Source organism: Nyctibius grandis, chromosome 2, assembly GCF_013368605.1.
Source record: "Nyctibius grandis isolate bNycGra1 chromosome 2, bNycGra1.pri, whole genome shotgun sequence".
Taxonomy (NCBI): domain Eukaryota; kingdom Metazoa; phylum Chordata; class Aves; order Nyctibiiformes; family Nyctibiidae; genus Nyctibius; species Nyctibius grandis.
The window spans coordinates 6364130-6378136 of NC_090659.1; the positions used below are offsets into that span (position 1 = coordinate 6364130).

The 14007-nt window shown below is 43.7% G+C and overlaps 1 protein-coding gene across 4 annotated transcripts in view; it reads left to right on the forward strand.

Moving 5' to 3' along the window:
• Positions 1–510: 510 nt before the first annotated feature.
• Positions 511–14007, forward strand: part of VGLL3 (vestigial like family member 3) — a 108317-nt gene continuing 94820 nt past the window's right edge. For 2 of the 4 annotated variants that reach the window (XM_068425484.1, XM_068425483.1), the window contains exons 1-2: positions 1047–1300; positions 9955–10207. In XM_068425484.1, coding sequence (XP_068281585.1) covers positions 1070–1300; positions 9955–10207 — 484 coding nt within the window. In that variant the 5' untranslated portion in view covers positions 1047–1069. Of the gene's footprint in view, positions 756–1046; positions 1301–9951; positions 10208–14007 lie in introns of those variants that run through there. The other 2 variants (XM_068425485.1, XM_068425486.1) reach the window with 2 other exon arrangements.

The following is a 14007-nucleotide window of genomic DNA, read 5'->3' on the forward strand; positions in this document are numbered from 1 at the left end:
GGGGGGGGTTTCTTTTTTTTCTTTTTTTTAAATCCTTGTGTACCAAATGTGGGAAGGGAAGACAGGCTTCCCAGGCTAGTTGAAAATACATCCATCCTGCCACCTCCTGTAGGACAAGTGGGTTCCTCCTTCCTCCCAGATGATTTTCCAGGATGAATCCCGAGGGAGGTGAAGCGTGGCTGCTGCAGGTGACGCTTGGCTATGGAGAGTCCACGCTGCTTAGGCTTGGCCGAGCTTCTCATGGACCCAAACCCGGCACCGAGGCGCTTCTCTCTCCCGGCCAGAAGCGACGGGGACTGGCACCAAAAGCGAACGAAACACACGTTCACGGGGGCCAAACCTGCCCCAAAGCGAAGGGCAGCCGCCGGGACGTGAAGGGCTGGGGGGGAGGCGCAGGTGCTGCGCGCCCGCGGAGCCGCTGCGGGGGAGTCGGGCGGGGCGCGGTCCCCGCCCCCGCGGCCGCTGCAGCCGCCGCCGCCGGCTCGCCCCGCGCTGCCGCCGCCGCCGCGCTATAAGAGCGGGCGCGGAGCGCGGCTGCCGCCGAAGATGCGCTGGCAGCCGGGGCTGCGCGGCCCCCCGCCGCCGCCCTGCGCGGAGGAGAGGGAGACGAAGGAGGAAGAAGAAGAAGAAGAAGGGGGAGGCGGCGCGGAGCGGCCGCGGCCATGAGCTGCTCGGACGTGGCCATGCAGCAGCCGGCCCCGGCGGCGTGCGGGGCGCCCCGCTATGTGGCCGCGCCCGCGGCGGGCTGCCCGCAGGTGAGCCGCGGGGAGGGGAGGGTTGCGCCCGGGGGACCGCGCAAGTCGTGAGGCTGGGGGAGCTTTTTGGGGAGCACCCCCCCCCACTCCGCCTTAGCGGGCTGCAGAGCGCATCGCTGGCTGGCCGGGGCGGAGACCTCCGCCCCGGCCAGCCAGCGATGCGCTCTGCAGCCCCCGGCCTGATTTGGAGATGCGGGGAGCTGGGGAGGGTGCCCCAGAGCAGTGGAGCCTGGTAAGACCTTTTTTTAAAAAGAAAAATATTTTTTCCCCAAATTTTTGTATTTGAGGGGTGGGTGTTGGCTTCCTCGGCTGGAATGGGGAAGGGGGAGAAAGTTATTTCTCGCCTTCTTCCCCCCCGCCCCACCTCGTCCTCCGCTGTCTCTCCTTACTTGACGAGCCTCCCCGCTCGTCGGAGCTGCGCCTTTGCCGTCCGCTGGTGCGGTGCGCTCCGCGGCCGCGCACACGGCTGGAACCGGCGGCGGGAGGGGACCCGCGCTGCTCCCCGCGGACGCGCTCACCCCGGCTCTCCTGGAAGATTGGCTCCGGTGAGTTTCCAGCTGAATTTGGTGATCAGATGTATTTTTTTTTAAAAAAAATCAGGAAATTCTTATCAGGCTGACAGCATTTTTAGACTATGCAGTGCGTGGGTGAAGTGCGACTAATATTGACTTGGCCCTAATGTAGTCATCTGAGAATACATTTTTTGGTTGTTGCTGCATTCCATAAGGTTTTATCATTATTATCCATGAAGATTGTTTTCTCCGTACATGGGAAGTGACCCCTAATATCAACTTGCCTGGGAGACACGAACATGGGCTAAAACATTAAAATTCCTATCGCGTGTTAACGTTTTTTTTTCTTGATTGCTGGGAGAGAGAGCCCATTAGCAGAAATGATACCTCAGCAAACTTTTCCAGGTTGCTCACGTTGTTCACTGTAAATGCGGGCTCTGGAAAACTTGTGATTTTTGTCTGTTGCAGCATGCCTTTGTTATTATTTCTTCTCTAATCTAGGTCACAGCTTACAGAACCTTCCATCCACTCGGTAATTTTAGTTACAAACTTTGATATCTGGAGCTCTGGTTGTTAGCCTGCATGATTTGGAGGGAAAAAAATTAAATAATCTCTAATAACTTGGCTCTTTGACTAAGAGACCTAGAGTAGAAAACGGCAATTTAAACTTTGGTGAACTTTTTGGCATTTAACTCTGTAGGTGATTGGCTGTATTTCTCTTCCAGATCTGGAGGGTTGAACACATAGTACATGAAAATGTATTAAACGATCACTAGCAGCTGTGTCACGCTCAAGTGCAATTGCTTTTTATTTTTAAACAGAATCACGAAGTTTCTCCGTCAGCTGTAAGCAGTACCATATATGAAAAGTCCCAGAGGCACCTTAATGAACGCCAAAGTTTCTTGAAATTTCATTTCAAATAAACTGAGTTCTTGGGGGTTATGCTATTTAAGAAAAGTGGAGGTAGACATGCAAGGCAAGAAATGTGGATAGCTCTGTTGAGCCAGTACAGCTCGTGAGTCGTGGCTAACACAATATATCCCGTTACCACCAAAAAGTATTCTAAGCCTTGCTATCCTACGGGTTATTGACAATTTGCTTTAGTTAATCCTGCTTGCACCAATTTTCCTGAAATATGTGGAGATGGAGGGTCTTCACAAATGTCAGACTGGAAAACCAAGCTGTTGTTGCTGAACTAAGAATGTTGCACCATCTAATTCTAGCAGCTGCAAACTTTAGAGGATTTAATGTATTTTCTCTGAATCAAATGCTTTTTAAATAAAAAAAAAGTAAACATAGAATGAATGCCTCATGCATCTATAGTTGCAGTGGAAAGATTTATTGTTTGGGTAATGTATGACATTTTGGAAGTCTCTGTTTCTTCAGAACTGTCCTGTCAGGGACGTTTAATCAACTAGTAAAGACCATAAGAAAGAAGGATGAAGAATCTGCTGCCAGGTTTTTGTTTCTTCTTACACGTGTTAAATATATAAAACTCTCCTGCGCTCTTCGTGAGGATGGTGATGATTTTAAAGAATGTTCTTCTTTGCTGGAATTAAAACTGTGGTTTAAAAATAACGAGGGAAGATGAATTAGTGGGATATCTTAAAAATAAAGCTCTGCATTGGAGCTGATAAAGTGGAGCTCGCTCTTGAAATATCCGAGGACTCCATTGAAGCATTTTTCAGTGTTGTCGTACTACTCTGGAGTCTTTCAGTACCCAGTAAAATAGTTTATTTTCTGAGAGAGAAGGTTCCTTCGTGCTCTGCTCCTGTTGGCTTTCCTTTCCTTATCAGTGTGAGGAGATGTAGGTGTGTTATTCTAACTAAAGCTTGTGCAGCTTCGTAAGTATTTGTAATAAATCTGTCACAAACATGTAATTGGTTATGCCAGCTTTTGGTATCAGTTTGGTATCCTTTGAAGAGCAAAGCAAGCTCCTTAGCCGTGGAGCTGCCACTGCAGATGTATGGGGACAAGTTCTGGGCTGTGGTGTCTCTCTGGAGAGGTAACCTCATCGTGTTTCTATAGGTCGCGTGCTGCATACATGGGTCAGGAGAAGTGTCTCCAGCAAGCGGCTGGCATTGTGTCACCGCTCTGCAGTGAAAGGGGTTTGAATGGTCATCAACTTCTTCGTTGTGGGTTTTTTTTTTAATAGCATATCTTGGATTGCTTTTAAATGATGGACTAGCATGCACCTGAGTTGTGCAGAAGTGGCATTTTTTTTAGGGGATGGGCCATCATGCCTCTTTAAAGTTACCCCACTCTGGAGTTATTCCCACATCCCTGTTTCTATAGTTTTCACTCCCTTAAAATAAGCGCAGAACTGATTTTTGCCTTGCACAGAAACGCAGAATTTCTGGAAGCTTTGCTTTCACCAAGCCGTAGCCAAGAAAGGACTTGCTGGCAAATTAATTTAGATGGGATTTTTTTTAAAAAAGCGCTTAATGGGCTGGAGCCTGAATTCCTATTGAATGTTAATGGGAGTGGAGGCTTAGCACCTTAGATCTTTGAGATTGCTGAAGTCCAGGGTGTTTGCTGGAGGGAAGTAAGTGGAGTATGGCTATATACATGATCATACGATGCCAGAAGGAACTGATGAAAATGAGGTGTGGCCCTAATTCTACAGATTAATCGGGGTTTCTGTATTCCTTTGCCAAAAGACAGCGCGAGTATGTGGTATGTGCCGGAGTTAGAATATGAACGTGTTCTTGTGCATGGTAAGGAGCTGTGCCTGCGTGAGGGTGAAGCCCTGCAGAATGGCGAAATTAAAACCTTCTTCATCGTACTCTTTCCTGCGGGGCTGTGCAGCTGTAGCAGTAAGTTTTGTCTTTCCTATGGGCTGGGTGAGGAATGGGTGTAACAGAGCTGCTCATTCGAAGAGACTCTGCAAACACATAATCGGTGAAGAATCCTGTTGTGTTCGTGGCGCACGAGAAACGCCGTGACGTCTTGCCGTGCCCCGTCAATCTAGGTACAGCAAGCTGCGGAGCTGAGCTAAGGTAGGATTCACCCTGGCTCACTAGCAGCTGAGTTTAAGACCTTTGAAATGGGAAGTTACAGTAAATGGTAGTTTTGGAATTTCTCCATGGTATGTAGATGTAGAGAGCTAAGCCAACGCCGTCCTTGCTAAATCAAGTCTTGCATAAGGAGCTGTGATATGCTCAAGTCAGACTCACTGCTGGCAGTGCTGTAGACAGACTTTTTCCAGATAAGGGCTTGTCTCCATTAAAATTAGGTCACAAACCCAACTCTTCCTTCCAAACTAACAGCATTGCAGACAAGGACGAGTCACGTTGTGTCAGCTGGCTGTAGCTAAACCCTAATTCACATACTGTAACTTAGTTTTTCAGTAGACTTCTTTGTACCACATGTTCACAACTTTGAGGACAGGCTTATCTTACTCGTGCTGTGTGTGCGTGGCAGTCCGCAGTATCTAACACAGCAGATAACAGCAGAAGGTAGCCTCACATTTAGTTTCTGTAGTTAGGATACTTTCTCAGGGCTTGTTCTGAAGCCTGGTGGTTGCCCTGCTGCTGACTTCACTGGAAACTGAAGCAGACCTATATAACTCACCTTTAAAGGCTACTCTCAGAATTACATGATGTAAAACCTGGATTAAGTTTTGCCCTGTATGGGGGCTATTGTGTTGTTTTGTTTTGTTTAATCCTGTGAGACATTGCTGATTTAAAAAAATTGGCTTGCTTTATTTTGTCGTTCTGATTGGGACCAAATTCCATTTGACTTCCCTGCATCTACATAAAAATAGAGCTTTACACTTTAATAGTACACCTCTGTTTAGATGTACTGCAAAAGATGTAAAAATTCATTGTTTTTCTGCCGCTTCCCTCCATCAGCAGAGCACAACGGGAGCTCCAGGATCTACTGCTGCAGATCCAGTGGCTCACCTGAAAGCAAGTGCGTGGCTTTGCTCTCAGTTTGCGAGCGGAGAAGTTAGCATTTCATGTTTCCAGGGCATGCAGTAAATACCGCTTTCAGGCCCAGCATTCCATGCCCCGATTGCTTGAAATTGTCTTCTTCCTTGAATACTTTCTGTGTTATCAATAGGAGCCTGCTTGGCAGACAGCTCCACAAATGGAGGACTGTCCGTGATTTGCCTCGAGTTTGTTGCTGAAATTCCTTCTCAGAAGCTTATGTCAGATGACAGCCTTTTTCTCAGGACAGGGTCATATAGTGTTTCCTCAGTGTAGTTATTCTTTATTTTTGGTTCCTGTTCTTTCTCTCATAATGGAAAATCTGTAACAGGTGGCCACAGGCACACCAGACTTTCATGCTTGGGAACATAAAGGACCATATGCTGTACGATGGCATGTATGGAGATAAGTTGTAGGAATAGGCAACCAGCTTATATGTAAAATAAGAGCTTGCCTGAATTTTCGGTTCAAACTTGGCTAAACTAGAACTTTCTCCGTTCTCAACTGTGCTTGGTTGTTTTTCTGTTTTGCTGCCTACTAGCTGGTTTCAGCTGGAAGTGAATTTTTTTCAATTGGCGAAGAGGAATGTTCTGACATTTTTACCAGATACCCTGGGTGAGATCCGGGACCCTTGAAGTCATTTGGACTTTTGCCTTTGACTTTTATGTGGCCAGAATTGCACTGCATGAGAACTGTATTGCTTGGTTCTGGATAGGGTGTCTCAGAAAATAATAGACATCTTCAAGAGGTTTTTTTTTTTTTTGGTGAGATTTTGGACCACATGCTTTATTGGTCTGAAAGTGGTCATTCTTCCTCCAGAAGACAGGATGATGCTTATCCAGCATAAACCTTCTCTTTAATATTGCTGTATTAGTGGTGATTTGCTCTTGACCTTTAGTTTCCATTTGTTAGACAACTTGCAGTAAGAATTTAAATTGTCTTTGGAAGAGCCTGTTTGTGAATATATGAAATAACAAAAATAATGTTGGTTTAAGCTGAATTCAGCCCATGCTGTACAGCATTATTTACCCAGAGGTTGTAGCATTCATCCTTCAGCCATGAACTTGGGTCTGTTATCTAAGCTGGCATCAGGTGCTATAGACATTGGATTTCCTTATTTCCCAGTTCGCTAAACTGACTTTTGATTCTGTATTCTGGGTCTTGGCCAAGATGAGATTTTGTGTGTTTGTTTTGTTTTTCAGAGCCTGCTTAATCTCAGTCTCTAGTTTTTAAGGGAGAGAGAGGTAGAATTCATGAATATATGAAAGTATTGGAGATCTGAACATAGGGAAGAAATAACATTGTGTTTGGTCAGAAAATACTCTTTGTGAAGACCTTGCAGGTACTGTTGGCTGCTTAAGTATATGCCAGAACTGTTCATATGAAAAACGTGGAACTGGGCTAGCCCAGATTAGTTATCAAAAACCTAACCTGTTCTTTGTTTTGTTTTGTTTTATTCCCCCCACCCCTCCACCCCATGATGGTGGGACAAATTCATTCAGCAGTTAATGATCTTGCATACTTTTCCACTCACACAAGCGCAGTCAGAAATGCTGAGAAGATTACTGTTAAGGTCAGAACAAGTAAGACAGAATTTGTGTGCAGGCAAGGTATTTTAAGGGAGTTAGGGGGAGAAAACACATTATTGAAAGATGTATGCAATGGAAAGGATGTATATACGTTGCATACAAGGAAATCTTCTTGAGTCACTTTATCTCACTGTAGTCTCTTACTTAGAGTCCTATAATTACAGGCTATAATTTCTTCCTGAAATATAAATTAAGTAGATCTGTATCTGATCACAGGCTTGATGCAGTTCTGAAAAATCTTTTAATTTAGAACTCTGATCCTTTGCAAAATCTCACCACAAAACACAACTTTTCACTATAAATAACTTCAGTCCATACACAAGGCCTTGTACTTGTCCATCAGCACTACCATGGTTTTTTTACATTAAAAAAAAAAGAAGTCAGATTTGGTGTTTTCAAAACTAACAAGCACTCCGAATACCTTGTAATGACTGCCCATGGACTGGAGGGGAGGGAAGAGGGTTGAAATGGAAAATGAATGAGATTCTTAGGCTGTGGAAGGGGGAACATTCCTGCACAGAGAAGCTACTCTGGAGATAAGTTTTAATTTCCTGAGCCCCAGCCTCCATATAGGAACATTGAAAGACTTCCTTCCTGATAACCAAGTCAAGCCAGGGGCTATATTAAACGATGTGTTTCTGTATATAATTGCGTGCTTCTATATGTATTTACATACTCACAGTATAAATACAAATAGTGTACCCATAATGATAGAAGTCAACTTTTAAATGTGTTTTGTGTATTCAAGCTCTGGCACATACACTATGCCTAAGATGTAGGTATCAATGTATCAATATCTATTTAGACTTCTATAAAGGATCTCTTTCATACTTCGTCTCTACGTAAAAACCAAAACCCAACCAAACCCAAAAATGAATAAAACACCCTCCCCAACCACTTGTCTTGCATTTTTAAGAGGATCTGGGTTATGGCGCACCTTTAAAAACAATCAAGTCACTGAGGTAAATGTGTTACAGATTTCTAATGCATGTATCTCCTGTATATGCAATATCGTTGTAACCGTTTCTGTCTTACTAAGGTCTCGTTGTTCCGTGATTACTTAGGCAAAACCATGAAGCTCACTATGAGTGATACCTTAGTAAGCATTTCAAGAACAAATATTAGGAGACTTTCTTTGTTTACAGAAGGCACAAAGCATTTACAAAAGTATAGGTCACCCCAAATTCTGCATTTGAAAAAATTAGTTTCAGAGCCTCAGACTATGTTTCCTTTTAGCAATTAGTTTCTAGTAAAACTGTTTTAATTTGCAGTTTCCATCTTTGGTTCGTTCTTTTTTAAAAGTGAATCCCACAGTTTTTCTTTCTGTATTATAGGATTTTGGGATAAAACTGTATGTCTAAATAAGTAATATTGTGCTAAGCAGCGCCATGGTATAACTCGCTTTGTGAAGCACAGATTTACTTGAATTCCAGACTATTGTCTAGATATCCCAAACTATAAAATAAAATTACTTACATCCCTCATTGCCGTTTGTGTAACAGCATCAGAATTAAAGGTGTTACTGAGCTGTTCTATGTTTATCAGTTAACCTACTGTAGTGTCAGATACACTGCTTAATTTCTATGAGCTTTTGCATTATAGGTGTTAGTTCCACTTGTCAAATAGCTCTTTCTTACAATTAATTTTTTTTCATAACTATTTATAATTAAGAATTAGCCTGAGAGTATCTATTTTGTATCACAATGGGAGAATTTGTATCAGCTTTTGTGATTTTAGAAAGCATGTAAATATATTAATGGTACACAAGATTGGAAAATGGCTTTCAGTTATTTCTAAATCGGACAAGCCTATTTATTGTATATATGGAACTTTATAAACCGTGTAGTTGTTTGACTTTTTATTTAGAACAACTTTGGAAAAAGGGAAAAAAGCCATAAACTTAAAGAGATTCTGATGGCACTGAAGTGTTGCCAAGCAAACCATAAAAGATAAGTGAAACTGTAAATACTATAGAAAAGCTATGAAATACTTCTACACATGTGCTGTAGTTGGTTTTGGGTTCCTGAAGCTGCCTGTGTGTAAAAGCTGTGGAAATGGCTCGCTAGCTAAAAGCTGTGATTCCTACAGCTTGACTGTTGTGGGGAGTTTTTTTTTCTGTGAAAACAGTTGTAAAGTGGAACATCTGAAAAATATGTTCCATGCAAACTGGATCTTCACACACATTTATTTTGACATTTAGGTTTGATTTGAGAGAGAGGGAAGATTCTGAAATAGCCATTCACAGATGGCTTGTGTGCGGGCTGTATTTTTTACATGCTTCTCTGTGTTTTTGGTTTGGGGCGGATTTTTTTGCATGTGTTTGCAGACTTGTCAATCCCCCTCTTCCCCCAGATCACATGTTTAAATTTTTATGACTTGAATTTTTGTCCTTTTTTTCCAGAAGCTGATGATTAAAAAATAAAAAGAAAAAAGGAAAAGGGGAAAAAATCCCTTCACTCCAACCCCAAAACAACAGCAAAAACCCACCCCAAACTAACCGAACACAAAAAACCCCCTCAACCCACCCCCAACTTTACTCACCACCCTAAGGTATAGCTTCCTGTGACAAAAATTTTCTTGGCATTGAGGATTTATGTATTTTGTGGACTTTGATAATACAGTGGAAAATTTTTCAGGAAGGACCAAATTCTCCCTTCTTTACACCTTCAGCAACAAGTGGATATGGGGAGTCCAGAGGGCCCTGTACCCTCAACTAGGGGAGCGCGGCTGGCAAAACCCAGTATATGTTCAGCTAGACGGGTGAAATGCGAACGTTGCGTATCTGGCCACCCTTCCACAGGGCTGGACTCTGCCTCTGTAGCCTGTACTGATGGGAATATCCTTTCCAGGTGGGAAGTCAGGAGTCAATTGTTAGAGACTGTTTCCTTTTCAAGGTATGGAGTGAAAGCCGTTGCCGTTAAACTGTGGTTGTGAAACGTGCCTGAGAAGCAGGTCCATCTGTGTGTGAGGAATCAAAACTATGAGTGGCGCTGATAATTTCTTATTTGTGAAATGTCTGTGTGAAATATCCCTGTATTCCAACTGTAATTATGAAATGAATATTCAATGTATTTGGTTATTTTTCTTTAAGGAAACCAGATGTTGAGCTTGCACTGAATGCCATCAGTGATACATCTCTTGTTTGTTTTGTTTTTAATCCCAGAAGAAGTTAGCTGTATACAACAAGATGCAGGAGTCCCTGGAAGTGACCCTTCCCAGCAAGCAAGAGGAGGATGAGAAAGACCAGCCTGCTGAGATGGAGTACCTTAACTCTCGCTGCGTCCTTTTCACTTACTTCCAGGGAGACATCGGTTCAGTAGTGGATGAACACTTCTCAAGAGCTTTGAGCCAAGCCAGTAGCTTCAATCCAGAAACTGCCCTTACCAAGAGCAAGGCAGGACTAAGTCCTCTGTGGAGAGGTAAGAGGAGCAGTAACTTGCTCTCTGTGGTGTGGCTTAGTCTGTGTTGTGGTAACACATATTGCATTGCAGCTGAAATTTTGCTCCTCTGTGGAGGTGGAAAGATCCCCCTCAAATTTTCAGAGAACCAAGTTGCTGCTTGGGGTTGAGTGATCTGAAGCGTTAAAGGGAAAAAGAGGCCCCAGAGGCATGGAAGAAGCAGGCATCTCCCTCTTGTGCCATAGCCTGTGGCTCCGCTGAGGCCTAGAAAGAACGGGGCAGAGCTCACATGGCTTCACAAACGTCTACTGCAAAGTTGGAGGCTTATTTTTAAGCTCCAAGCATGAAACTTGGCCTGTGAGGCAAGAGCAAATCTGTTTGGGATGCTGGCCTGGGACGTGAGGAGACCCATGCAGCCTTCTCGGGTGACTTTGCCAGGCGATTAAGATTTGTGTACAGCTGCTTTCCAGGTAGGGAGGAGCCAGCACAGGCTGGAACAGGCTCAGGTGCAAGCCCTGGCCCTTGTGGCTGCAGCTGTGTGGTGTGGTGCGTTGCAACCTGCCCACAAGAGAGATATGGCTGTCGTTACTGGCTTCCCACGTGCAAAATGGGGATGGCCTTACTCTGCTTCAGAGCAGGGAGTAGAAACATGGCAGGTACAGCGAGGCATTTGCATACTGCCATAACACTTATGTCTTGTTACGCATATAAGCATCAAAGAGCAGATCTTGCCAGATATTCTAGGTAGACCTTATAAATAAGATTTCAAAATTGGTGACTGGAGAAAGCGTGCCAATAAGATGCTATTTCCATTTTGTTGAATGTGGCGGTCTGGGTAGTTTTTCAGATCCCCAGCTGTGTTATTTCTGAACATGTCCTTATGTGGACTGGCAACGGGACATGAATTAAGTATCATGAGCAGTGGCCTTTCATCAGATTGAGTGGGAGAGATACCGTGAGGAACCGTCTAGGAGTGGTGGTGTTCATAATCAGCGATGTTGAGGTGAGAGTGTGTTGATGAAAGTCACGGATAATAAAGAGAGACGGGATTTTTGGAAACCACTGTGAAGAGAAAAATAGCACAGAAGGATTTGCTTTCCAGAAGGATGATGACAAATCGAGGAAGTTTAAGCAAAGGTCAGCATAAGTGGCTAGGGAGCTAGAGGAATTTATGGCTTGAGCCGGGACCATTAATGTTAATGGGAAATTTTCTGTTGACTCGACTGAGAGCAGGATTGAACTGAAGTTTACTAAAAAGGAGACTGGAGCATTTATAAATGGACCAGACAGGCTATAAATGTTTTAGAGATGGGATCAAGGCAGTCCCCAGAGGCCCCATGCCTACAGCAAGCCCCTCTTCACTGAGCTTGAAGACATGCTATGGGTGGGGTTGTGTGTCTTCTCTTTGGCCTAGACATACCTTGCTTTTTTCCCTGGCTCCCCTCCATGGTTGCACACCCTCTATAGCGGGCTCTGCAGGGGACAGGGTGGCCTGGCATAAGGGTTCTTCAGCCATGCTGCCTCCTGACCCCATGTGCCCCGTGCCACTGATGGGGAATGGAGGTCTCTGTGTCCTGAAGGTCTTCCAGGAATAAAGTAAGGGGATATGCCTTCTGCCGCCGCTGCACCTGCTGAAGCGGTATGAAAATCCCCGGGGAGGCTGCTTGGCAGGGCTGCTTGGTTCTGTGCTGTGGATGCTGAGAAAGCTGAGGGTATTTGCTTCTTCAGAGAAGAGAAGCTGACAAGAGTTTTATCAGGCCCAAATGAGTTCTTGAAACATGCCTGCTTGAAAAAAGTGGGGAAGGAATGATGCTAACACCTTGGTCTTCTGGTTCATGTACAGTTGTCAAAGATGCTCATTTACAGCAAATGGATGTGAATTTGTATCCCGTTACCTAAAGAAGTTTAAAATATCATTAGCTTGAAGATCTTTTATAAATAACCTTCATGGGTGATGGGAATTTTTGTCAATAAATTACTCAAAGATAAATTAAAAAAAAAGGCTTTTGCGTTTGCAGTAGCTGTTTTGGCAGGTTCAGATTTAAATGGAAAGTGTGTGGGCATGAACTGGCTACTCAGCTCACTGTGTTATTTCTCCTTTACCTGAAAGGAGGGATTAGTAATGTTATGCTTTTTTTTTTTTTTTTCATTTTGTGGGTTTTTTTTTTTAGTGTCCTGATGGAAGAGCAAACTGTAATTTCATCATTGAGGTGATATTGTGGCGTTTTTTTGTTTCAAGGAGGGATTTCACTTGCGTATAGAAAATAGAACCTGTTGTCCTCAAAAGAGCAAGTTTTCATCTTTTGTATGTTGAAAATACTGATCAGTTTAGGCTAAAACTGACTTTTTATAAAATATAGTTCCCTACAACAGGCTCTGGTAACATGGACTTTGAATAGTCAATTGTAGGTGTAGCTACCTGAAATCTTTTGCAGGGGCTAATGAAAATAATGATACCTTGAAACTGATGTTACCTTAATGATATTTTTATCAACATGTTTTTCCTAGCTGAAAGTGTTGGGATTTTTTTCTTTCTTGGGTTGTTGTTGCCATCTTCCTGCATCCCTGTACTTAGAGTAGGAAATGGTGGTAACTGTAGTATCTTTCTTGGCAGACAGTTTTGTTTAATGCCTCCTTCTTCCCTCCTCAAAGCCCGTAGAAGGTACTCAGTTTATTTTTTTTTCTTTCTCAAGGACAGTGCTGAAATGGCTGTTTCTCCATTGCCAGGTCCCATAGAGGCCAGGTATCTGACATGATGGTATCTGTAAGGATAAGTGGTTGTGCTCGCTGTTTGAAAAGTGACGAGGAAAGGAGATCCTTCAAGCACTGTGGAAATGTGTGTTGATCAAGGGTTGTGGTTCAGCACAGAGATGGTTCCTGTTGATGGGGTTGCTGAACACTTCTTAATAGCATCCTCTGTGAGCACTCAAGGTGGATGAAGTTTTCTTGCCTGTTCATATAACCTGGATGGACCCTGTATCTCCAGTGACATGACTGGACCTTGACCAGTGAGGTTGGCCTCTGCAATTACACTCAGTGGTGTCTCGGTGGGGGCTGATCCAGGACAGTTTCTGACAGTGGTAATGGCTTTGTGAAACGTGAGCAGGTTTGAAAAATGGAGATGACCAAACATGTTTTCTGTGGCTTAGACCTTCTGCATGCTTGGTAAAGCCAAGCTGGTATGCAGTCTGCGATGAATTCATATTGGCAAATCCAGTGGTTTAAAGTGCTCCCTACTGGTATTGAAGTCCTTGCAGATACTTTGTGGTTTTCTGTGCTTTTTGGAAATGAGATGGTTTGGATTCAGGGCTTTTCCATGCAGATAACAGCCAGCTAGTTTCCAAAAATTCTCGATTACAGAGGTTAATTTTCCAGAATACTGGCAATGCATTGTCAAGCTGTGCTCCTCTGTTAGGCAGTGAGGAAAACAACAGGCTGGACATGAAGAAGCTTGTGGGTTTTGTTTTTTTTTTTTTTCTGTCAGCCCTGCTGCCAACGCTGTAAGCCATGTGCACTCTCCGTCTCAGCCTAATCCCTTGTAACAAGGAACAATTTACAAACAAGGAACACCACCAATTTCAGAAGGGTGCTGAGACTTCTGTAATACGCGTGAAGCTCTCCAGTCCTCTAGCATGAATTACAATAGAAATACATTGCTAAAAATAAGCAACCTTTTGAAGAAAGCCATGTTGGAGTACAGTTTGCTAGATAAGCTTACAGCCTCTGAAGCAATTTGGCACAAAGAGAAGTTCTATACGTTTGTCCGTAGTGCATTTGCAAAGATTATTTCCAATATCGGAAGTTAATCAGGCTCCATAAAG